The sequence below is a fragment of the Achroia grisella genome, unplaced genomic scaffold (assembly GCF_030625045.1).
Source record: "Achroia grisella isolate CSIRO2021 unplaced genomic scaffold, CSIRO_AGI_Agris_v1 utg511, whole genome shotgun sequence".
In the NCBI taxonomy this organism is placed as follows: domain Eukaryota; kingdom Metazoa; phylum Arthropoda; class Insecta; order Lepidoptera; family Pyralidae; genus Achroia; species Achroia grisella.
Genome location: NW_026712905.1, coordinates 526927 through 554628, shown reverse-complemented (window position 1 = coordinate 554628; position 27702 = coordinate 526927). Strand labels below are relative to the sequence as shown.

The following is a 27702-nucleotide window of genomic DNA, read 5'->3' as shown; positions in this document are numbered from 1 at the left end:
CAAACTTCCGCGTTTATATTAGTAAGAAATAAAATAATATCATTTTTACGACTACGACACCGCACGCAGAGACAATAACTCTGCGTGCGGTGTCGTAGTCGTTTTTAAAAAACTTATAACCGGCGCAACGGACGCCACGCAGTCTGTACCTAGATGCGATCGACACCGCACGTCTTATCTCTAATTAACCTTATAAAATTTATGTGTCGAATATAAATCCAATTGTTTTAAAAGTCTTCGTTTTTGCCATCACCGTGACCTACCATATTTTATACCATACATTTGGTCATTCGGCCGGATTTATGTACCGTACACCACCAGCGCACACAATGGTAGGCACCCGAAGTACTGCAGGCAATAAGGACTGCATGCAGACGGAGCAGCATCCTCGTTCTGAACAGTATCAAGATACGCCACGGCCGAGTAATATGAAGCCTACAGAAGAGAAGACGGCGACCGTTATGAGCACAAATTCAAAAGCGGGTACTTGTAAAGAAGAATGCCAACCGTCGACGCCCGTTACAACGAAGCGTGCAAAGTCCACGAAGTCTTCGTATTCATCTGTACTGGCACGTAAAAAGCAGTTAGAACTCGATGCTGCACAGAAGAAAGCTAAAATTCAAATGGAATTAATTGACAAACAATTGGAAGCAGACCTAGCTGATTTAGAAGCAGAATACAGTCCAGACCTAGAGGATAATCGCACCAACATTAATAGTAATGTGGAGAGGTGGGTCGAGCACAGCCAGCAAGAATTGGAAAACACACAGTTTGCCCACGATCATGGTTTTCAACAGGGTGACACGTGTCCGCCAGCAATAGATTCTGGCACTAATGGTACTACAGTTCAGATGCTAGCAAGCGCTCTAAAGAACATGGCCGCCGCCTCTGCGAATAGCAACTCGAATGCTAAACTATTGTCTCGATTGAGCACGCCGAAGGATTTGCCATACTACTCAGGGGACCCCATGGAATGGCTGCAATTTAAACAGGCCTATGAAGAATCGACTGAAGTCTGCAACTTCAATCCGAAGGAAAATTTATGGCGTTTACGGAAATGTCTACGTGGAGCCGCAAAGGAAGCGGTATCAGCTTTACTCATCAGCGCCGTAACTCCTGATAAATTAATGGCGACACTGGAACTAAGGTTCGGTAATCCAGATATAATTATATCACGCTTGATACAAGAATTAAAAAAGTTACATCCAGTGTCACAAGAATATCAAAAGGACATTGTGTACTTTGCTGTGAAAGTGCAGAATTTCGTGGAAGCAACACGAGCCGTCGGCCGCCAGGAATATTTACAAGGTATAGATGCATTTACATTATTATTATCTAAGATGCCAACTGTTCTTGTATCTAAGTGGTCAGATTATAGTTACACATTGTTACTAGAAAGAAAGAAATCTAGATTAGAATTATTATCCGAATTTCTAACTCAAGAAGCAGTAAAGATTTCCGCAACATCTAACTTATGCTTAATAAATGCACGCAGCGATAAATATAAAAATTATGATAATAATATAAGTAGCAGATCACATTCTGTTTTAGTACTGAATGATAAGTGTCAATACTGTCGTGTTTCAAGACACGATTTAACAAAATGTACGCAGTTTAAAAAAGCGCTAAGAAAAGATAGATGGCGATACATTAAGCGTAACAATCTTTGTTACAAGTGTTTATTGTCAAGTCATGAGCGCGAAACATGTCCGGCGCCCGCCTGCGATAAAGATGGCTGCGGCGGAGCGCACCACCGGCTTCTGCACTACCCCGTACCCACCGGGTGCAGGACTAGCAACGTCACCGCCGAACAAGTGAACGAATGTCCACCCGTGAGTGAAACTGTGACCCATATTAACGTAAATAATCAACAAGTGTTATTAAAAGTAGTGCCGGTAAAAATTCGTGGACCATACGGTGTTATTAATACCACCGCCTTACTTGATGACGGTTCAACTGTGTCGCTCATAACTACCGATCTCGCTAACCGCGCGGGACTGAGCGGCCCCAGCGACACATTACGTATGTGTGGTGCATGGAATAATTCTGTAAATTTATGTAACACTACTGTTGTAACCTTTGATATTTTCTCTGTAATTCATATGATAATAATGATGTGTATACTGTAAAAGCTCGTACCATAAATAATTTAGATTTGCCTATACAAGATTTATCTACTGTTAATTACAACTTGTATAAAAATTTGCGTAAAATTAAAAATAAAATTGTGTGTAAAAAAATTGAAACCTGAAATACTATTAGGGCAGGATAATTATCATTTGTTAATTCCTTTGCAAACTAGTTTAGGTAATAAGAATGAACCCGTCGCTACACGCACTCCCTTAGGTTGGTGTATACATGGTTGTTTAGGTATACCGGAACATAAACAATCGTCCCACTCGACCCTCCTTATCTCTGAGTTACACAGCTTACCAGTCGACGAGAGCGAGCGCATGTTACGAGACATCCATGACGAGGTGCGACGGTCATTCACCATCGAGTCCATGGGAGTGTCAGGTAAGCCACGGGAGAATGCTGAGGATATCCGTGCCCTGACAGTGATGGAGCAAACTGCTATACTCATCAACGGCAGGTGGGAGGTTGGGCTACCATGGAAAGATGAAAGCTGCAGGATGCCAAATAGCTTCCCTAACGCTGTACGCAGATTAAAAGGTATAGAAAAGAAAATTATGTTAAATACGGAATATGGTAACAGGTATGTCGAACGTGTTAATCATTTATTACAAAATGATTATGCCAGAGAGTTGGAAGACTGCAGTGTCTCGCCACGGACATGGTACTTACCACATTTTGGGGTAGACAACCCAAATAAAAAAAAACTACGTCTGGTCTTCGATGCCGCAGCTGGCACAAATGGTTTGTCATTAAATGACTATCTACTGAAGGGGCCGGACCTACTTACATCTCTGTTCGGCATTATGGTAAGATTTAGGGAGAACAGAGTAGCGGTGACCGGCGATATAAAAGATATGTTTTTAAGGATAAAGGTAAGAGAAGAAGACCAGAACGCACTCAGATTTCTGTGGAGAAGCAGTCCTGCAGAACATGAAAAAACGTACGTGATGACGTCATTAATATTTGGCGCGAAATGTTCACCGTTCATAGCTCAATTTATTAAGAATAAAAACGCACTAAGGTATGAGTCATCGATGCCAAACGCCGTAGCAGCGATATGTAATCAACATTATATGGATGACTACATAGACAGTTTGCCAGACGAGGCCGCCGCCATAACAATGGTACGTAATATTAGTAAAATTCACAAATCAGGTGGTTTTCATATTTGTAATTGGACTAGCAACAGTCCAGCCGTATTGGATAGTATTCCAAAGGAGTCCTTGGGTACTACGGCCGTAAAGTTCAAAATAGATCAAGAATGCGAAGGTGAACGTACGCTCGGATTGATATGGTACCCGCGCGAAGACGAGTTGGGGTTCGATGTGTCTCTCAAGCGCATACCACATGACATAATTAATGGTAAAAATAGACCAACAAAAAGAGTTATGCTCAGAGTCATAATGTCAATATTCGATGTATTTGGATTCTTATCGCCATTTACTATACAAGGTAAAATAATGTTGCAAGATACCTGGCGCGCTGGAATCAGCTGGGACGACTTAGTAACAGATGACATACATAAAAAATGGTGTCAGTGGGTCAATGTACTAACGAGTGAAATAAAAAATATCCGTCTGCCGAGGTGGTATCAAGCAGCGACGAGTGGGAGCGAGTCAGCGATAAAACGTAGCACATCAGTTCAGGTAAACATAACCTCTCTCACCTCTCTTACATCTACAAGCGTAACCGAACGGGCTATCGGCTACGAAACTGGCGTAGCTAATAGCTGCGCTACGACATCCCGCTGCAATGACGTAGTTACAGGCGCTACGAAACAGGTTTTGGCTGGAAGTGAATATAGTAATTTAGAGTTACACTTGTGTTGCGATGCGTCGACTAAAGCAATGTGCGCAGTCGCATACTGGCGATGGTACGTAAATAAAGATATATGTATGTCATTCATAGCTAGCAAGTGCCGTGTCGCGCCCGTGAGTCATACTACCGTGCCGCGTTTGGAATTGCAAGCTGCTTTATTGGCTGCGAGGTTGGCAGATACAATAATCAGAGAACACAAAATAAATCCAGTAAGGCGTTATTTTTGGTGCGACTCTAGTACCGTGCTACACTGGATATGTAATAATACACGTAGCTATAAAACGTACATAGCAAACCGGCTGGGTGAAATAGACGAGCTAAGCCGCCCTGAGGAGTGGCGGTATGTACCTACAAAATTAAATGTTGCTGATCTCGCTACGAGAGAAAATTACGACAATTCTCTTTTTAAAAATGAATGGTTTAGAGGTCCGACATTCTTATACAGCGATGAGTCATCGTGGCCGGTGAATATAATCGATAAGATAAATGAAATGAGTTTAGAACGAGTAATGATAATACAACATGAAGATTGTAACTTACCTGTACCTGACCCAGGAAGATTTTCATGCTGGTTACGACTGGTGAGGGCTACGGCATGTATTCTAAAATTTATATACAAGTGTAGAAAGCAGATTGAGACTGTTTGCACAGTCATGAAGAGGTCTGAGCGATTGCTGCTAAAATATACACAAGAACAGTCATTCGGTGATGAAATAGCTGCAATTAAAAATGGTAACTGTTTGTCAAAAGGTAGTAAGTTACTTACGTTATCTCCATTTCTGGATGAGTACGGGATTCTCCGTGTCGGCGGCCGCATAGATGCTGCACCGGATGTTGAACCTGAAATGAAGAGACCTATCATCTTGGACGGGCGTAGTCAGGTATCTCAATTAATTGTTAGATACAACCATGTGAAGACAGCCCACGGGAACCAGGAAACCGTTGTAAACAACCTGAAACAGAAATATTGGATTATTAGAATACGTCCAACCGTAAAACATGTAGCATATAAATGTATGTTTTGTAGAATAAAAAGAGCAAAACCACAGGTACCGAGAATGGGAGAGCTGCCTGAAGCACGACTGGCTCATCATCAGCGTCCTTTCACACACTGTGGTCTGGATTTGTTTGGACCCATGGAGGTCACTGTGGGGAGACATAGAGAGAAAAGGTATGGAGTTTTATTTACTTGTTTGACCGTCCGTGGAATCCACTTAGAACTGGTGTCATCACTTACCTCTGACTCCCTCATTATGGCTCTTCGTCGAATGGCAGCAAGACGGGGTTGGCCTCGTATGCTGTACTCTGATAATGGTACAAACTTGAGAGGCGCTGATGCTGAGCTGAAGAAGTCTATAAATGAGGTAGATTTTGATAGGCTAACAAATGAAGCAGCTAATAATGGAGTGGAATGGACCTTCATCCCGCCTGCCAGTCCCCACTGGGGTGAGGCATGGGAGCGACTTATTAGGAGTGTCAAGACTTCACTTAGGGTAATTTTAAAAGAACGTGCACCACGTGAAGAAGTACTCAACACGCTCCTGACGGAAGTTGAGAATATTGTCAACAGTCGACCCTTGTCACATGTATCGGTAGAAGTAGGTAGTAGTGAGTCTCTAACTCCTAATCATTTTATGTTGGGTTCGTCATCAAATTTGCCAACTGTTGGTGTATTTAATGACTCTGATTTGTACCTACGTAAACAGTGGCGTAAGGCGCAGAGGCTCGCTGACATGTTTTGGAAGCGGTGGGTCAGAGAAGTGCTTCCTGACCTAATATCTAGGCGTAAATGGCAGTACGACCAGACACCGATACAGGTAGGTGATTTTGTACTTATTGTCGATCCTGATGCACCTCGTAATTTCTGGCTGAAAGCTGTGGTTCAGCAGGTGTTTCCAGGAAGGGATGGTCGAGTTAGGGTCGTAGAACTGAAAACTAAGTCTGGCATTTTGAAGCGGCCGGTGACGCGTGTCGTTCGTATTTCGATGGATAATGAGTGCTGAGCTAGGCTCAACACTGGGGTGGGGTGTGTAAGCGACGCGTTCTGTGCCTTAAAAAACAAAATAATTAAAATGATGTTTGTCTATGTTATTGTCTCTGCGTGCGGTGTCGTAGTCGTTTTTAAAAAACTTATAACCGGCGCAACGGACGCCACGCAGTCTGTACCTAGATGCGATCGACACCGCACGTCTTATCTCTAATTAACCTTATAAAATTTATGTGTCGAAAATAAATCCAATTGTTTTAAAAGTCTTCGTTTTTGCCATCACCGTGACCTACCATATTTTATACCATACGGTCTGTATGGTATAAAATATGGTAGGTATAATATGGTAATATGGTAGGCCTTTTAATAATATATGGTAGGTATAATATGGTAATATGGTAGGCCTTTTAATAATATATTTTAGTCATCATATTATATATTTTTTTTAAGCTTTTTAATTTTAGGTTCTTAGTTGTATAATTAGGTTATGTCAATACTAGTAATAAATACGAATTTACTTTGTGTGTTCTAAATATAGTAAACCACAATAAATGATTATATACTCGTCAGTTCTGTTCCCTAATATTATATATATTCTGGCTGATCATATAGGCATTAGCCTATTTTATCCTAGTCCCTGTTCACAGGAACCCTACTCTCGAAAACCGTAAGTGATGTTAGGATTTACATTAATATTGGGAGAAAAATCCAATAGTTTAAAATATTAAAAGAAGGTAGTTTCATTATTACTCGGTATCGTTGAACTAGTTGCGTATAACCCCCACGCATCTCTGTGAGAGGAAGGAGTTTTTGTAAGCCACGACATTCGGTCGACGATCACAGAACTTGCCGCTTGTATTTTAAATACTAAAGTGAATTGTGTTAAAGACTATGTAATTGTTAATATTGTAGACATTGGCGGGATTATCCTGGATTTAGTTAGGGTTAGGAGGATACTACAACTAGTGAAGGTAAGTGTTAATGCATTTTAAACTGACACACGTGTCACAAGTCACGGGCTCTACTTTATGGTTTCTCTATCTGCTCCATGGTAACCGGCATCAAAGCCTAAGTTGTCATCATAATTAGTGATTCTAACAGTGACAACAATAAATTTTAAACAGAAGTCACTAAGAACCAATAATAAATTGATAGAAATTCGTTAAACTTTGTAAGGAACAAAAAGCAAAGCAAATTGTTCGTACAAATATACGACAGTGTGTCTCCGCTGTTACAAATTCCCCTAACCTCGATTTATTGGCAGGAATATCTAGTTACTGCCCGCACATCCTATCGCCTTTATTCCTATTAGTTTATAGTCGATTTTCGCTCGTTATCCCAATGAAATTACTTTTGTGTTTACCTCCAACTGAACCTGTCGCGGTCGCTACTATTTCTAAGTTCTGCACTTTTGCTCCGTACGATTTTATTTCGTTCGGAATGTATTGCATTGTGTATTTTAAATTGAATTCGTATTCCGAATGTATCTTTAGTTGCTAGCAAGCAAATTAGAGTTTTATAATTGAAGAGTTTAGAGTTCAAAATGGTACGACATCCTGCTATTTGTAAACCAAATGTGTATTCGATAACAGATATTGTTGTTGAACAGAAAATGTTGTATAAATACATTAAATCGAATCAAAATATCTTTATTCACGTAGGTCTATTACAGACTTTTGTGTTATGTCAAATCTACCGTAAGTTCGGAATGCTTTCGAATTGAGAAGAATGATCAGGGTGGTATTTTTTTTCTAGCGGGTGATACGGTGGTGAAACACAGTAGCTGGTATTAATCCGAACAATTCCTCTGAACACTCCTCGTGATATATGCGGTAGAAAATGCACAGAGATGCAATACTTCGCCGCACAGCTAATGGTCACAAAGATGTTGGTTACCATGATTTCTAGCTGCTCGGTTCTAAATACGGTCAAATGATGTTGTCAGTCAAAATCAAAAAGTAAGTGCTGTTTGTTTCTATATTTTTGTATTCTGTACTTTGCATTCTTATAAATTCTTAAATATGTAAAATTAAACAACATTTGTTTATAAAAGTAACAGGCAAGTCTCTTGCTCATTCTTCTTGACTGAGTCTGCATTCCGAATGAGCTGTATAATAAAAATGGTTATTCAAAAGATTCTGTCTGTTTCTATAGTAATTAATATTTTAATTTTTAATGTTATTACATTTTAACAGCCTCGATGGTTGAGTGCTATTGCACACCGCTTGAATTTAGATAGTTGATATTTCGATTCCTCGCAATGCAAACATTAAATGTTTCCTGGTATATATTGGTTTAGGTGTTTGTTATATAAAAAAAAGTGTATTGAAATATTCTTGTTTAACTTCGGACTTGATGACTCTGTGTGTTTTTTGTGGTTTAATAGATGATAATGGAACCGGAAATGGGCATGGTACTTTGCTAGCAATGGGATTGAATTTATCACGACAATATACTCCTATAAACATAGGGGAACCGCATGGAGGTCAACTTGATTTCTAGCAATGGGGTTATTATTCAAGATAACTAATAATACCTTTGCCTAGTCTGTGTGAATTGTCCAGGGTTCTTATTATAATAATATCTTAGGACAATTCCCATCTCAAACTAAGCAGAGCTTGTGTTATGGGTACTAGACAACCGATATAAATGTATAGACACATTTTTTTGTAAAACATACATAATGTACATAGAAAACACTTTATACTCGTGAATATAAATGTTTGTACCATACGCGGTATCGAACCCACAACCATCGGAAGTAAGCGGTGTCCTAAACTACCAGTCCACCGAGGCTGTCGTATTGTTATTAATATTATTAAACATGATACGCGATTTAGCAGACTAATAAGTATATAAGTCGGCCAGTATGTATTAAGTTCGCTCGGAAAGTTGCCTACTCTATTACCTTATTACCAAAGGTTTATATCGTTAATCTGTGATAAGCGAAATTGGACCGTATTGGTTTGTAATAAGCGTAAACGGAACTCGACCCAGCAATAATCGTAATAATTGAGTCGTTATCGGTTTCTTGTTTATTGTACACGCTTGTGCTTTGGAAGTAAGATAGGGTTGTATAACTAGTATAAGGTACAACCAACCATGTTTCCCATTCTCTTCGGGCAACTAAGGAAAACGTTTCGAGATCAAATAATATTAACAAATGTGTGTGTGGATGTATGAGTGGACCATGGAAGATATTTTTTTTAATTCATGATCATGAAATGGTGCATTAGATTGAGCTGACGTTTGACGCTGGCGGGGTACAAGTGGAGGATGATAAGATGAGTCTAAACTCAGGCCATTTAGTCCATCGCGACAGATACCCTAGAAATTTATTTTATTTTATTCATACTAAGTATACAATTTATATTGATGGTTTCAAGGGTTTTTTTTATGGATGATAATAGAATGATGTACCCGCCTGCGCTAACGGTTTACGCTGGCGGGGCACCAGTGGAGGATAATAAGATGAACATGAGGTCAGGTCAGTTAGCCCATCGTGACAAATTCACCAAGAATTTACCACGATGGTTACCAGGGGGAATTGCGTGGAGTTTAATCTCACATGGTACATTGCTAGCAATAAGACCATCAGTCCACATTACTAACAATCCCCTTTCCTCTCCTAGTGAGCCCATAATGACAGATGCACTAGGAATTTATAACGAAGAATTTACAATTTTTGTTACAATTCACGCCTATCTCACACAGGGATAAATAGAAAATATATTTCAATTCAATTCAATTCAATTCAATTTATTTACTGGAACATGTGTACATAATGGTCTTAAGATTATAATAGTTTCAAACATGCCCTGCCGTTTCCGACGTGTAAAATCTTACAATAATATTTATATTACATTATTATCACATTATTATATTTAAAATTATTATTACAATACATTATTATCAAATTGTTTTATTTAAAACTATTAATACAATCCATTATTATCATTTAAATAATCATTTGTGGAATAATAACATTTATTTAGTAATTCTTTAATTAATTTACTTTTAAATTGTTTATTATTCAAATTTCTATAATTGTTTGGAGGATGATTGAAAATTTTTATGGCCATACAATATACATTATTTGAAAAAAGTGCCAATCTTTGTTTAGGGAGATATAGCTTGTATTTATGTCTACTTCTACTTTCTGGAATGTCACAGTTTCTCTTAATTTTTGTGGGTATTTGTCAACGAACATGCACATTTCATATATTATATATACAGACAAGGTAGAGGGAAAATATTAAGTTTTTTAAATAGTGGTACGCAGCTGTCCCTTATATGCGCTCCACATAGTGCTCTGATACATTTTTTTTGTATTTTAAATACTTTTTCGAAGTCTACAGAATTTCCCCATAATATTACACCATATCGTAGTAGTGACGAAACATAGCCATGATAACATGAAAGAGATGCTTGTAGAGTAGCAACTTGTCGAATTCTTTTTAGTACATAAACAAATCTATCTAATTTATTTATAAGTTAAATATATAAGAATAGAACTATAGTATAGAATATAACTATAGAAACTAAAGCTCTGAGTCTTTGATAACAAATAGGCCTTGGTCGTGTCCAAATCCATCGATATAGGTATTCATAAAAATGGATAAGATTTACTTCGCCTCTTCACAGCACGTAGGTTTGTTATGGGATATATACGTAGAGTAAGGTAGGATTTTTACAAACTCCCATGGGAACGGATACGCTTTCCGTACGTAGTCGTCTCCTTTCCTTACTTTGCCCGCGAAATTTTCTCATGATATCATAGCGACATAGTTCGGAAAATGGAAATTTTAAACAAGGAAATTTATCATTTACCGGAACGATCTATTTTATCGAGGTACATTTGTTGTAGAAATATGTATTAAAACAATTGTAATGGGATTAATACAATGAGATGAACTTTATATAATTTTGCTTTATGGTTTCGATTATAGATTCAATAAAAATAATTTTAAATATTATACATTAATATTAACAGAGTTTCTAAACAAAATTCGGGATTAGATAAAATGTGGGTTGGGTAAAAGGGATTTTTATATTACTTAGTGCTAAAAGACCTGTAGCGCTGCGACCTGCAAAGATTTATAGTGCTCGTTCTTTTTTTAGAGTTCCCTGCCTAGGCCTGTCCTGGACAAGAATTGCAGGATATTCTTAGGAGCGATGGTTTTTATCTCCTTAGGATAGAGTGTGTACTTGTGTATGTATAAAGGTTTGTCTTACCAACTGTAGCAGCCAAGCAACTTACTTTGTGACTGCTAAATTTGGTTCTGCTGCTGGCTGGTTGGTTTATAAGCTGTGTTCTCTGTTGTCGGAAGAGACAATACAACATTAGGGTTAAATATCAGTCTGTATTAATATAACTAGGTACACTTGTGCAAAGCCAGGGCTGTTGCCTAGTATATAAATATTAATATATGTACTACAATTGTTTTATCTGCTTTTGAACCAACTTCAAACAAAGCTGCTCAATTCGACTAATGTTTTTGGATTTGTCACGCAATACCTTCATTATCACCCACCATAATGTCGACTGTTCACAAAGCATGAGGCAGTCGAGAGTGTATATGACTGTATTTCTAGATGAGGTAGACAGAAGGCATGTACACATTGTGGTAGAAACATTTATCGCGCCCATATTGCACTGAGTACATTTGAATCTGGTTGCAGTGGTTTTACTTGCTGTTTCTTGGATTATTTGTGTATGTTATCAATATTTTCATCAACGGAAAGTTAGAAAAATAATCACCTTTTGTATAAAATCCATCGATATAGGTAAAAGAACTTTTTGAGATGAAAGCCGGTTTTTTTAGTATATTTATTTTCATCATATTCGACGGCCTCGGTGGTCTAGCAATTTAGCACAGCGCATTACTTCCGATGGTCGCAGGTTCGATTCCTCGCACAGCACAAATGTATTCATGAGTATGATTGTTTGTATCGGTCTGGGAGTTTTCTATGTATAATATACATGTATTTACGGAAAAAAATATTTATGTATTTGTATAAGTTATCCAGTACCCATAACACAAGCTTTAGCTAGCTAACTTGGAACTAGATGGCGCTGTGTGAATTGTCTTATTAATATTTATTTATACATTTTATATTCTTGAATTTCTTCGGTGTTACAAGTTACAGTTAAAGGTTATCCTGACCTTATTATTATTATTATCATCATCATCATCATTTCATCATGCCACCCTCAAAAATCTCCATGACAATCGGTCCTGTGCAGCTCGATTATTTAGGAGATTGGTTAATATGTATATATTTTGATACATCGCAAAATCTCGTTGAATCCTCTCACATGACGAATCAAATGATATGAGAGAAAGAGAGGCATAACCACATGAGATGTCATATCAAACGTTTGTCCAAAGGAACGTGGTTTATTTCCAGGCTTCAATAAAATCGGTGAAGCGCGAACGGTCTTCATGGACGAAGGGCCCCGTTTGAAGTTTTGGAGATTTTCGAAAATCAACAGTAACATCGGATTGCCAGGGACAATTCCTTTGTTACAATTGACACAGATCAAACATTTGCAGTAGTTCGAGCGTGTTTCTACTTTTTACTAACCGGACCGCGCAACTTCGTCTGCGTTCCTTTTTCCCCGTTTTGAGAACTTTTTTTCAGCAGCTCCGCTCCTATTGGTAAGAGCGTGATATTATACAGCTTATAGCATACCTCGATAAATAATCTATGCAATTTTAATATAAGTTACAAAATCAAATTAGTAGTACCGCAAATTACCCAAAATATCTAAACTAACAAATTTTGCATTATTTGTATTATTAACCGGGTCTTAACACGAATAATTTTATGGCAAATAAAGGTATTTACTTCTCTCTACCTTTCGACTAGATTGCAATAGCTGTGGTCACGAGCTATCTGAGAAACGTTGAGAGTGGTAAATACCTTTATTTGCCATAAAATTATTCGTTAGACCCGGTTAATAATATAAATAATGTGTATTTAATATGATAATTTAAAAAACTATAACTGGTAGAAATATATTCTCACACATGTCACTAGATGGCGCTGTCATAAAAGTAAAACGCGCCATCGTTTCGTTTTATGCAAAATCAGTTGAGGTTTTGTCATGCTTTCTATTTAATCGTAGAATGTTCGAGAATATTGTACGGTTCTATCGACCTAAGTGTACCTGTATTTTGTGAAAGACCAATAAACCATATATATAGACATGAGTAAAGTGTTTGGTTTATAGTCCCCTTAGAACCTCAAGGTTTTTCATGGTCCTTCGAGCCGGATTTTGCATCTTCATAATATTAGTACAGATTCGTTGTTATATATATGTATCAAACTTAAATTATAATTCAGTTACACTCCCATATTTCACTCATGTGTTACCATTCTAAAAGACTTAGATGTCATGCCTCTTATCCTGTAATTTCACGGCCTAATAGGCACGGTATAAATACGGTACATATACCAAAGAAACATTTTTTACAATTTTTGTCTGTCTGTATGTCTGTTTGTTCCGGCTAATCTCTGAAATAGCTGGACCGATTTTTCCGAACTTTTTATGGCAGGTAGCTGATGTAATAAGGAGTAACTCAGGCTACTTTTATATTCTATTAGAAAAATATAGTTAAATTCCACGCGGACAAAGTCGCGGGAACAGATAGTCTTCTATATAAACCTTCTTTCTAAATTAGGCGTGTTCGTGGTTACACTCAATGAATGTTATAGTTTTACGTAACTCTTTAGGTCATTATATATTAAGTGAAAATTGAAAAAAATCGAGAATTACGTTAACATTATAATTTTATAACCGCCATATTTCTTTGACACTGACGGCCTGTAGTTTTATTTACGACTAGCTGTACACGCGACTTCGCCCCGTGGATTTTAACTATATTTTTCTAAAATAAAAGTAACCTAAGTTACTCCTTATTAAATCAGCTACCTGCCAAGAAAGTCCCGTCAAAATAGGTACAGCCATTTCAGAGATTAGCCGGAACAAACAGTCTGTCTGTTTGTTCCGGCTAATATCTGAATCTGACAGACAAAAATTAAAAAAAATGTTATTTTGGTGTATGTACCGTATTTATATTCATATGCATCTAGTAAAAAATGGTTATATCAATATTACAAACAGACCCACCAATTTTATTTAGATGTATAGATATAGATGGTTGCGGGTACAATCTAATTCGAATCAAGTAGGCATCATAAATCTTTGTAGACTTCCCATAGAGGGATACACTGATAACAAACCAAAAATAGAGTGTTTGAATCCAACGTCTGCCATATTGGATTCAAACTTTGTATTTTTTGTACCAACAGTTCACCTCAACTTTGATAGCTGAAAACCCCATAATGGATATCAGTCGTGGTGGTATATTAATTATTATCTATATATATATATATATATTAGGGTGTCCCTTATATGGGTGAAAAAATTTTTTTTTCAGATATCGAAATGCATACCCCTTAATTCTTTTTAAACTACCTAAACTTAATCAAATACAAAATTTTATCTTTATATGTCAACATTAACCCGTGCCGACAGAGCCTTGAATATTTTAAAAATCGTTGTCTTTAACCCTTATCGGTGTGTATGTGTAATAAAATGAAATAAAATGTTTAATAATAATAATCAAAGAGAAAGTTAGAATATAGTATTTATTAATCAAATGAACATCACAAATATTTTCTTTTAAGGGTCTCTTTTTTAGTCTGGATACAGATTTCTATGCTCTTGTACACAAAAACTCTTGTAGGTACGCAGCAAAAACTGTTTTTGATATTCTTTTGCAGTGACTAAGCCATTGAAATCTTGCATAAGTTTTACAGCTCTTTCAGCTGTATCATTCACTCTTGAAAGAACTCTTGTTTTAGCCTGCAAATAGGTTACATCTTCGTCCCATGCAGAAACGGTTTTCTTTAAGAAGTCTGTATCCATATTTAAACGAGCAAATAAATTTGTGCTCTTAACAGACACAAAATCATTTAATGATTTTCCTGCAAATACAAGATATATTATTATCAGTTTATTAAGATGGATATAAGATATAAAACTATTTAATTTTTAAATTAAATAACTTAATACGGTTTAATTATTACATTTTTCAGTCAGGTCAGGTCTAGACCAACCAAATATAAAATATGATAAACGCGATAAAACCGAATTAAATTAAAATGTATAACAAAAAAAACTATACTAAAATAAATGTTATGTATTTCTACTTACCATACAAATAATCAGACATATCTTCTTTCGATGGACTGTATCTTTTTACAGAATCATATAAACTATCTCTTTGTAAGTTCGCTACAATATTCGTCTTAGTTTGTTCATCTACTTCATCATCAAAGAGTGATAAAACAGCTATTTCTTCTTACAAGTACCAAAAATGTTAACTAAACTTGCTCAGGGCAGCTTTGGAGATCTCTTTATTAACAGTTTCATATTCCTTAAGACTTTTTAAAAAGCGCAAAGCTTGATTTGGGGCCGTGACTGCCAGACTACATCCAAGCCATGGTTTTACATATATAACTGCAATGAATAAACAAATATCTTGAAGGGCTCTTTTATCCTTGGCGCTAATTTTGAATTGAGTTTGCAACAAACATATTTTCAAAGAGTAAATGGCTCTAGCCATCCACCTGGCTTGATGCATTGCTCCAGAAGGTCTTATTTTAATATTTTTCTTTGACGATTTATTTATCGGGAACTCATCACAGCTGAGATCTAGGGCTTCTACTACAGCCTGAAGTATATAGACAGAGTCCCTTATGCTTAATTGACATCTATCTAAAGTGGCAACTAACTTAGGAGTGATGAAATCTTTCCTTCCTCTTTTTGAAGTAGTTACAGAACTTACCATTTGAGATGTTGACGGCAAGGGTTCCTTAAGGCTTTCATCAGAGCTGGTATTGGGATTGGGATTTTCTTGCGTTTCGATAAAATCTTGTGTAGTTAAAGATGACGATAAACTTTTGGAACATCTTGTCTTTTTTTCTCTTCTTTTAATTTTCTCTGTCTTGTTCTTTTTTCTTTCTCGGCTAACTTTTTATCTACTCTCGCTAAACATCCTAGACGCCCTGGTTCTCTTTGTTTTTGTAAAAATATTTTATCTTCTTCTATTTTTATCCAGTCCAAAGCATTTGCGTGTGCTATATCGAATAAATTATCTAAATTATTTTGAAAGTCCTCCTCACGGCGCTTGTAAACAGCTGGCGTTTTTTTTTAATTTTTTTGTAACTCCACACGGTGAAGATCACAAGTTTTTTTACACAGTTAGGCACAGGTCTGGTAGGGATTCTAGCTTTTATATATAATACACTCTCGAACGGCAAGATTTGCGTTCCATTAACAGTAAATTTAACTGCGAATGTTAAAAAAGAGGACTGCAAGAACTTGACGATTAGACGGTAACTTTGCTACAGTTATTTGATGGTTCACGTCACCAACTAAGAAAATACTTTTTTTATTGCTTCTTAATTCCACTGCCATTTTTTTAAACATAAAAACAATATGTTAATCACAAGAGTTACTTGAAACAAATGGCAAATACGACGGGTGCCACTAGTTCGGCGTTATTTGTATGAACATGTTTCGATGCAAGTCGGCACGGGTTATCGTTCTCCAAATTATATAAAAATGTATTTTCGAGTGTTTTAGGAACATATGAACAAAACTAAGACCTATGCATTAAAAAATAAAAACTTTGAAAAATAAGGGACACCCTAATATATATATATATATAACTCAAAAGTGACTGACGTAGTGATCTATCAACGCACAGCCCAAACCACTGGACGGACCGGGCTGAAATTTGGCATGCAGGTAGATGTTATGACGTAGGCATCCGCTAAGAAAGGATTATGATAAATTCCACCCTTAAGGGGTAAGTTAACGCGAGCGAAGCCGCGGGCAAAAGCGGTAAAATCTTTAAAACTACGCAACGGATTTTAATGCAGTTTTTTTAATAGATAGTGATTCAAGAGGAAGGTTTATATGTATAATACATGTACACCCGACCGAAACCGAGTAGCTAGTAGCCTATATGTTATTCTGATAACCTATATTACTGTAAAGTTTCATTAAAATCCGTTCAGCAGTTTTTCCGTGAAAGAGTAACATACATCCGTCCATACTCACAAACTTCCGCCATTATAATTATAGTAAGATAATATAAACAGATTTTATTGAGTAAACAATAAAAAAATAATCACCGAATTCAATTAAAATCTCAACAAAAGTAACCTTATTCCGGCTTGATAATGATACCTAAATGGCAATAAAAACACGTGGTCCACTCGAATGGCCCCGGTCAACAGATTAAAATGACCAAAAGCACTTGAATATGGAAATACAGAAATACGGGTACGCATCACGCGTACAGATAAACAAGTGAGGGTGGCAACACTGGTAATTATTTATTCTGTGGCGACACTGGTGGAAGAGAGGCGATAGCGGTGAATTATATGGCCAGTATACGAGTTAAAAGGTTTTTTCGAATTTGTTACTACCTATTATGTACTTATATATTTATACTAGCTGTGCTTGCGGTTTCACTTGCGTGAAATTTATATATGTTATTTTGATGTATAAGAATAGAATAGAAAATCATTTATTCAATAAACTTAATTTAAGCACTTTTGAATAGTCATAACATTTTTTATCTACCGCTCGTTCGGAAAGCTGTCTCATCACAAAATGAACGAGCAAGAAACTTGTGTGTTGCTCTTTTAAATTAAGCTATATAATTGTAAAGTTTTATTAAAATTCATCCATCCATCTATCATATATATATGTATATCCATACTCACATGTATATATGTATATGTATATATTGTATTAAGTACCACAGACGAATTTCACGATAGGGGACGAGTGCATTCCAAACAAGCGGAAAGACTTATAAAACGTTGAAACCTGTGTTTCGGTTACAGAATAGACACTAAAATTGCAGGATTAGAGAGAAGACATCTTAGGCCCCTTGATCTATGGGTACTAGGAAAACTAAATATTCGCCTTCGAGTATCTCTGCATCCCCTAAGGTTGGCTGGTAGAGAATGCTAATAGCATTAAGCCCGCCAATTGTACAATGCAATAAAGTTTAAATAAATAAATAAATATAGATACATTTTTGCAAATATATACTACACATAGAAAATATCCAGACCGATACAAATAATCATACTGTTAAATATAAATAACTGTACCGTGCGAAACGACCCCGCGACTATATACATGCAAAGCAGTGGACTAAACCGGTAAACCACCGAGACCCGTCAAATACTTAAAATAATACCAATATACGAAAGGGCTCTTTAAAAATAGAAACAGTTTCAAATATATTGTAGTAATAAGAAAAAAGACTAGACTAAACGAAGAAAATATATTAATATAGACTACTGACAATTAGGAATAGAAAAGAAGGAATTGAAGTATCGAAAACAGAGTTAGTGATTGCACTAATAAAAACTAATAAAAGCTTACGTAACAATAACAAACTGATTTTACCTAAATGTCATTAGTTAGTAATTCGTTTTATGGCAATTGCGTAAGGTTTTACAATAAAATACCAGAGTCTGTTATAAATCTGCCAGAAAAAAGATTTAAATGTCAAATAAATAAGTTCTTTTGCAAAAAAGCTTACTATAAAATTGAAGAATTCGTTAACAATAATAATGTTTTTATAGAAAAACTTTAAATCTATAGCACTGACAATATTATCTGATTACATTAATAATGTGTGCGTAGTACCTTCTTTGTTGATTATTGCATGCCTCTTACTTGTTATACTGTAATTATTTGTATAAAAAAAAACATCTATTCAAAAGAGCAACACACAAGTTTCTTGTTCATTCTTCTTGTGATGAATCTGCATTCCGAAAGAGTGGTAGTATCAAAATATGACTATTCAAAAGTGCTTGTAATGAGTTTATTTGAATAAAGATTATATCTATTTCTATTTCTAAGAATTTAATATAAAAGAACTATAAATTCAAATACAAATTTAGAATATAAAATATAAAATACATATCTGATTAGCCACTTACAACAAAATAAGCCCTTGTATTGATTTGAACCACTATTATACATTTAATTCGCATGCTTTTAAAAAAAAATCAGTACTATAGAAAACTTTCCATCATTGTCATTATATATAATACAGCTACACTACATATATCTTAACATTATAAACGCGAAAATGTGTAAGCATGTTTATTACTCTTTCACGCAAAAAATATTCAACAGATTTTGATTAAACTTCACAGTAATATAGCTTAAGCATCAGAATAACACATAGGCCATATTTTATATTGAAATTTGACGAAGGTGAAATCGCGGACACAGCTAGTATATAATATAACTATATGTATATTCCTGAATATACATATATATGTAGTACGTAGCATTAAATAAATGTAAACAGGAGTAAGGTGGCGCTAAACTTTAATGAGGTCCCGCTATTAATCAATTAATGTCACACTACAGAATAATTAACACTATCACCTGTTACGTTAGTTAATATAAGCGATACATATTTAGTACTAAGCTGGTGGCCCACCAGATGGAAGTTGCTTGTTTTACTTTTCTGTAGATTTTAAATATTATAAGTATTATTATAGACTTGTTTTGTCATATAAATTATTTCTGGGCCACACTAATCACTTAGGGATATAAAAATTTGTCTATGGACCACCACATGGAATTTGCATGTTTACGTTTTCTGTGCATTTAAAAATTTATAATAATATTAGCTGGCCCAGCAAACATTGTATTTCCATATAAATTAAATCTTTATTGGGCCACACTTTTCCTTTCTTACCTATCGATTAAGTCTTAGGTGGAGTCGATAGCAAACACTGTGACATTTATATAAATACTAGCTACCCACCCCGGCTTCGCACAGGTGTACATGTATTATACATATAAACCTTCCTCTTGAATCACTCTATCTACTAAAAAAAACAGCATCATATTCCGTTGCGTAGCTTTAAAAATTTAGCATACATAGGAACGGACAGACAGCGACAGCGACTTTGTTTTATACTATGTAATGATTTACATATGTTTTATTATAGACATTTTTGTAATTTTTATTAGCGTATAGTGGCTTGTATGGGAATGGTTTTACACGAACGATGTGTGCTGCTACAAGCGCAATTTTTATGCAGGCTTTCTAACATTCAGTTTAATAAACGAAATATACTATTTAGGAAATCCTAATTCCTTTATAAAAGTCCACAAAAGTCAGGCAAGTATGATTATAATAATACTTATGTTTATACCATGCAAGGAATCGAACTCGCGACGTCACATCAGAAGTAGGGCAGTATGCCAAAGCACTAGAACACCGAGGCCTTAATAGTATAATTAGAAGACTTGCAATAAAATAGAACCTGCGATATTCGGAAATAGGGTGGTGTCCTAAACCACTAGACTACTGAGGCCGTCATAGTATAAATAAAAGACTTGGAATGAAGCCTTCTATTTCTACTAAGAAGGTTGTGTTTGGTACCTACATAAACGACCCAGGATCAAGGTTATAAATATACTGGCCTCCCTTATTCGGTTAAATGTAACATGACCCTTAATAAAAAATTTACAACTGGTGAATAATTTTGAGCATTTGGCAGACGAGTGAAAATAAATTTACTGCTCTACCAACCTCTGTGAGTTACTTAATCTGTGTAAATCATCGCATGGTATATAGACGTAGCTTAGTATTCTATTTTTTTTTTATACTACGACGGCGGCAAACAAGCATACGGTTTCAACAATGAAATTTTCTCTTTTACTAGTAGAGGTTAAAGATTTCTCACTATACAGCCATATCTTGGATAGATATGGCTGTATAGTGTGAAATCTTTATATATATGACTAAAATTGAAAGATAGTTTTTAATTACATAAAATAATTTTCAATAAGGACATTAAATGTATATAATTTAAGCTAGATGAGGGTAACGACCGTTATATAATTGGGGAAAGGGTGGTTTAATTTCGGCATATACGTTGATAGCTACATTCACAGTGGCGTATCTCTATTTTCACGTGGGAAAACACAAAGGATCAAATGAAGGCGAGTCTGAGTAATAACGAGCATGATAATTATTATGAAGATTTGTTATTACATAATGCAAGGAAATATATACCTACTCGTAAACGTAGGTCTGGAATTATGCGATAGGAACATGCGTGAAATTAAATCAAAAAGTGTGAACGAGAAGTACAGAGAATAAAAATAAATGTAGGCTTGGAATTATGTGATAGGATGATGCGTGAAAGGAAATAAAAAAGAGTGTATGAGATGTATAGAAAATGAAAGTAAACGTAGACTTTGAATTATGTGATAAGAAGATGCGTGACAAGAAATGAAAAGAGTGTATAAGAAGTATAGAGAATGAAAGTAAACGTAGAATTATGTGACATGATGCTGAAATGAAATAAAAAAGAGTGAATACATTAGAAAATGAAAGTAAACGTAGACTTGGAATTATGTGATAAGATGCTGAAAAGAAATTACTGAGGATAAAGTAAACATAGGCTTGTAATTATGTGATAAGAAGATGCGTGACAAGAAATGAAAAGAGTGTATAAGAAGTATAGAGAATGAAAGTATAATAGATCATCTAATATCTATGGAGTTACATTAGAACATTTGTACTTGCTGGATACGCTGTTTCACCAGCGTATTTATAGCCTATATGTTATTCTGAAGTATAAGCTATACTATTGTAAAGTTTCATTAAAATCCAATAAGTAGTTATTGCGTGAAAGAGAAAGAAACATCCATTCAGCTCCAGAAAGAAACATCCATCTATACTCACACTTTCACTTTTATAATAGCAACATATATTACTGGTCGTTAATGCCAATAAATTTAATAAAAATATATCTCGACTCTATATATAAGGAAAAGCTATATATATATATGTCAAGCCTTACTTCCTTACTAATATTATAAATGCGAAAGTAAATCTATCTGTCTATCTGTTTGTCTTGCTTTCACGCCAAAACTACTGAACCGATTTAAATGAAATTTGGTACACAGATAGTCTAGACTCTTAGAAAGGACATAGGAATTTTTTATTCAAAAAAGGATAGTCAGGGGTTAAAAGGGGATGTTAAAGTTTGTATTCAAATATCGTCATTTTTTAAACTAAAAGCTTGAAACTTATTTTTAAGGCTCTTGATTATATAAATAATTATGCCATGTAAAGTTTTTATGGAATTCGTCATTGTTGGAGCTGAAACGATGTAAATTTTTTATTTGGATTTTTATAATTAGCCTAAGTAATTAAAAATGTAATCAAAGGTCCACGATTCCACACGGACGAAATCACAGGCATAGCTAGTATGCTATATATTCGTTTAGATCACAGATAAGATAATGTTTATAGTTAACTATAAGTTGATTACCCTTTGAGTTCATTGCAGGTGAATAAGCAGGCGGTCACATGAGCGATACTACGACCTTTCAATCTAATTTGACTTTAAAAAGTCAGGGTTATTGTCTATGTATAACTTAAATTTATTAATAAAATATTATTTTAGAGACTGTTAATTATTAATGTATATATAGATTCAAATAAAATAGAAGTTTTTGTCTGAAATTTCATATTAACAGCTTTTGACTAAATGTATATGAAGCTATATACGGTACTTACATCACAATATTATTTGAAAAATGTTTGTCTATCTTACTGATTGTTCGTGCGAATCTATCATTGACTGCACCGATTTTGACGGGACTTTCATTCATAGATAGCCAATGTCATAAAGAGTAACTTGCATAAGTAATTTCATTTTGATATGTTATTTATTTAAAGAAAAAGTTAAATGCCACGGATTGGAAGTGAGTCTCACAATGTTATAGATATCTGAGATATATATATCTGATCAAATCTATAGATAGATCAGATCTATAGATATCTGATCAAAGTCGGGCAGGACGCTAGTAAAAAGTATATACGTCCAACAGCACACAATTTATCTTTATATTTTCTGTCATCCCCTTCAATCGTATATATCACTCGGCCCATTTGTAGCCTGACAGAAACAAAAACCTCCACAAATATAGGTAATAATAATCTGTAATAATGCCATTCGTCATTCGATACTATTTGCATTCAAAACACGAAATGGAGGACCATTTTCATCACGACTCGTATGTGAAATATAGTTTTTATGATCATATCGATACGGATGAAATTTGTGTGGTCAGTTTGATAATATTTCCAGTATATAAATATAAGATATTTTCAGCTCATTTCATTCAGGAGCTGACCGTAGTTATGTGTGAAAAAATAAAGTTGTTAAAAATAAAATTTGTATGGTAAAAAATTTTATAACAAAATAGGGTTAATGAAGACCGAAATATAATATATAGTAATAATCTCATGACAACATACATATTATACATAAAAAACACCCAAACTGATTACAAACAGTCATACTCATGAATACAAATGTTTGTACCGTGCGAGTTATCATCGGACGTAAACCGGTAGATAAATATCCGTCAAGAATAGAAGTAATCATAATTTTAATATACATTTCAATTCTAATTTTCAATATCCTCACCGTTACTTCACAATACATTTATGAAAATATTATGTATACACGGAAGAACTTAGAGAGTTTTAAAAAACTCAAAGACTCATACTTATGAATATAAATAAGTTATTTTACCTAAATGCCAACTGCACAAAATCAGTAATTCATTCTATGGTAATTGCATAAGATTTTATAATAAACGGACTGCATTAAATCTGACAGAAAGGCAATTCAAATCTTATATTAAACACTTTTTATGTAAATATTACCGTCATAGATGACAAATATCAAGTAAATAATTAGTTTATTATACAACGTTATAATTTTATTTTCTCATTGCTTTCTTGATTTAATTGATTGATTTTAGAAATATATTTTTTTTGTATTAATTGCGCATAATTCTTACTATAACTATCAGATGGCAAAAAGTGAAACGTTCTTGTTTTGAGTAGTCATGCTCACTAAAATGTCCAGACTTGTGGCGGCGTGGTGGGCCGGGTCATTGGCTAAATATGGTCGACAGTGATGGCTGGCTCATCTGTCATATAACGGGTGCTGCTTGTAGGGACTGGTCTGCTCTAATCACTATGACTGATTTCCTCTTATTAATTGTTTAACCAGTTGGTTATGTATTCAATATTTTTTCTTTTTGAGTATTTAATTGAATTAGTGCTAATTGGTGGTTTGTATTCACACACTTAAACTTAAAAATGTAAAAATAATAAAATTATTTAAATAAACTTAATTTCTTGCTCGTTCTTCTTGTGATGAGACAGCTTTCCGAACGAGCGGTAGATTAAAAAAAAAATGTAATGACTATTCAAAAGTGCTTCCATGTTAGTTTACTTGAATAAATGATTTTCTATTGTATTCTATTCTAATACTTGTGTGTATTTTTTATTATATTCGATAATTATTACAAAAAAATTAAAAATATAAAAGTTTTTGTTTGTAATTTCATATTAACAGCTTTTCACTAAATGTATATAAAAGTATATACGGTACTTACATCAAAACATTATTTGAAAAGTGTTTGTCTAGTTCAGAATATAATAGAATAGAAAATCATTTATTCAAATAAACTTAATTTAAGCACTTTTGAATAGTTTACAATTTGTTTTTTATCTACCACTCGTTCGGAAAGCTGTCTCATCACAAGAAGAACGAGCAAGAAACTTGTGTGATGCTCTTTTAAATATTCCTTGTAAGTTTACATTTACAAGTCGAAACGTGTGTATACAAACTACCAACCAGCACAAATTTTTTGGGTCAAATATAAATATACAATAAGATTAAATAGTATATATAATATATAATATTTTGTGAGCCCAATGACCCGGCCCACCACGCCGCCACATGTCTGGACATTTTAGTGAGCATGACTACTCATTCTACTCGACTACGTCACAGCTACAAAAATTACTATATGGTAGTTCACTTTAGACACATACTGTGTCTATATTTACTAGTGTGACTATTATCGTTATACTACCCTACTTTGTAAAATATTATTTTTGAGTTCCAATAAAGAAATATTATTATTATTATTATTATTTTTAAAAACGGTAGCCATATTTGAAAAATAAGAACGTGCGATTATTTCGCTCGTCTTTTAGTTAATTGGTACTATTTTCTGTGAATATAAACTACCAAAAACCTTAACACAAAATACCTAGATATATATACACATATTAGTTATAGAAATATACTATGTTATATTAAATAAATCATTCGTAGCAACTAGAGGAAATAAATTCTTAAAAAAACTCTTAACTGCTCCCGATGAGTAACTATTAAGTAATAAAATAAAAATATTAGTATCCGTAACATTATCATAATAATTATAAATATTCACCATCATAATTTATTGATCACAACAAAATGCCATAAAACGCTTATAATGTTTTCAGTAATCTCTCCCTTGTTATAAGTTAGATAAAGTTCAAAATGATTCAACTTTGAGCTCGCCATAAAGAACGGTTATGATATGGAGTGGAGTAAGAAATATTACCATTTTGGCGTATATCCAAACAACCTAATAAAAGTTTTGTTGCTGTGTACATAAAGGTTAATTTGTGGTCGTCCAGGTTTTTGATGTAATAATTCTTGAAGACGTTCTTAAAAAATATGTTATTCTGTTACGAAGTTTAAAAAAATAAACAATTTTCTTAGACTTTGGAAAGAAGTTTTCTTTGTGCTTATAACATTATAGTTGCAGGTTATTTATGATATTATGATTAGACTAGCTGTGCCCGCGACTTCATTCGTATGGAATAGCAACCTTAACCAAATATCATCTTTATAGAAACGACGAATTTCCAGACGAGCTTTCATCCGCCATTTTAGTTTAAAGGGGGTAAACTAAAATGGCGGAGAAGGGTAAAATTTTTGCAAACTTTAATTGTCATATTAATTTATACTTAATCAACAGCTTAAAAATAAGTTGCAAGCTTCTAGCATTAAAAATGACAATAGATTCATCTTCTTTCGTTTCAACGGCAACTAAATATATTTTCCCCAGAACGTAGCGACGACTTTTGCACATTCTGTCGCAGCTCTTAGATTTTCCTTTGTGCATGACAATAGATAAGAAAGATACATGCTTTCATCCCCCTTTTCAACCCCTTATAAACCTTTTTTGGCAAAAAAAAGTAGCCTATATCCTTTCTTAGGGTCTAGACTATCTTTGTACCAAATTTCAATTAAATCGGTTCAGTAGTTTTGCTGTTAAAGCGCGAGAGACAGACAGTACTTTCGCATTTATAATTTATTTTATTTTATTTACAATTAGTAAGGAAGTAAGGATTATAATCCTTTTAGAATAAATCGAATTTATTTCCGTCCGTGTCTATTCCATATTAATATTCTCATAATTGTTTTTTTTTAATCTAATAAAAACACATAACTGGACAGTTATTTTGCTATACAGCTTTACAACAAAATGTAATATGTTCTTAATCCATAACCCGAAAATAGATTTCTAAATAGATTTTGTGTCATGTAAAACCTAGATTTCAGCACTAAAATGCTAAAATAAAATCAGCACTAAAGTGCTAAAGCATCAAAATTGTAGTGCATTTGTGGATTAGTCGTAAACGAGTCGTAATCCAAAAATGCACTACAATTAATCTTTTCTACCATTTTTTAATCAACTCAGACAATATGGCTATTGACGGAAGAAAGCAGAATTGCCGTAAATTGAAAAACCCAAATTTACACAAGAGCCATAAAACTGTTAAAATAATTCAGAACTTCTGAAATGTAATGAAATTTTGAAAAGACTATAAATTTATATATATAATTTTTTTTTTTATTGCCTTTCCTCCACTTTCATTCCGTCGATATAAATATTCCATCTTATATTATGTAAGTAAAATATCGAAAACATCCTGGCAGCATATAAAATATGACTTGGCTTAAAATAAAAAGAAATATTTCTTTTTTTTTAAGCATAAAATTGCGCGCGTAATTAACTCAAATTTATTATTAAGTTTTCTTCATACATCAACCTTTTATACAAACCATCGTGGCCTTGAAAGCCTTATTTCTAAATTGTGATAGCCTGGGTGCCATCGCATTAAATAACAAAAGATAAAAAAACACTTGCAATTGAATGAAAATCCTTATAAATACGGCGCCATGATGCTCAGCGTCGTATAAAGCTGCACATTTATTTTGCTGACTTTGTATTTAAACGCTGTTCATTGACTAAATTAAGTGGATGATTTCCATTATGGAGCAATTATTACTTTTTTCGTAGAATAACTAGCAGTTGCTTTCTTTTGTATTTTATGATGTTAAGCCAACGCACTTTAAAAATTACACTTACGGAAATTGGAACTTTAACTAAGTAAATAAACAGACAACTTGTACATTTAAGTTAAACAATAGTTTATTAATTTATTTATTAAATTAAACAATATAAACTTACACGTTTATATCTTAATATTATTATTGTTTTTACACATTATTCAAGGGCAGATATAATCTGATTGTATTTATTAAAGAAGGCTAGGCTTCTGTGACGACGTAAGCATCTAATAATCATAATTAATCCCAATTTACAACACAAGATCTTAATTTATAAATTTTTGAATTATACTTTATTAATTTAGTTAAACTGATTTTACTCTAGTCAGCTATGACCACGAATAATGCAACCTAGTCGAAGCTTCGAGAAGTAAATAGCTTAATTTACTATAAAATTA

The 27702-nt window shown here is 34.3% G+C and overlaps 2 protein-coding genes across 2 annotated transcripts in view; one reads left to right on the top strand and one right to left on the bottom strand.

The window, feature by feature from the left end:
* The window catches only part of LOC131846391 (hemicentin-2-like), a 179869-nt gene that overhangs the window by 90082 nt on the left and 62085 nt on the right, over positions 1-27702 (bottom strand). The window lies entirely within an intron of this gene.
* Positions 294-6101, top strand: LOC131846390 (uncharacterized). Its single transcript, XM_059195667.1, is given in 3 exon segments — positions 294-2091; positions 2094-2221; positions 2223-6101. Coding segments are annotated over 3 exon segments (5652 nt in total). The 5' UTR covers positions 294-302; the 3' UTR covers positions 5958-6101.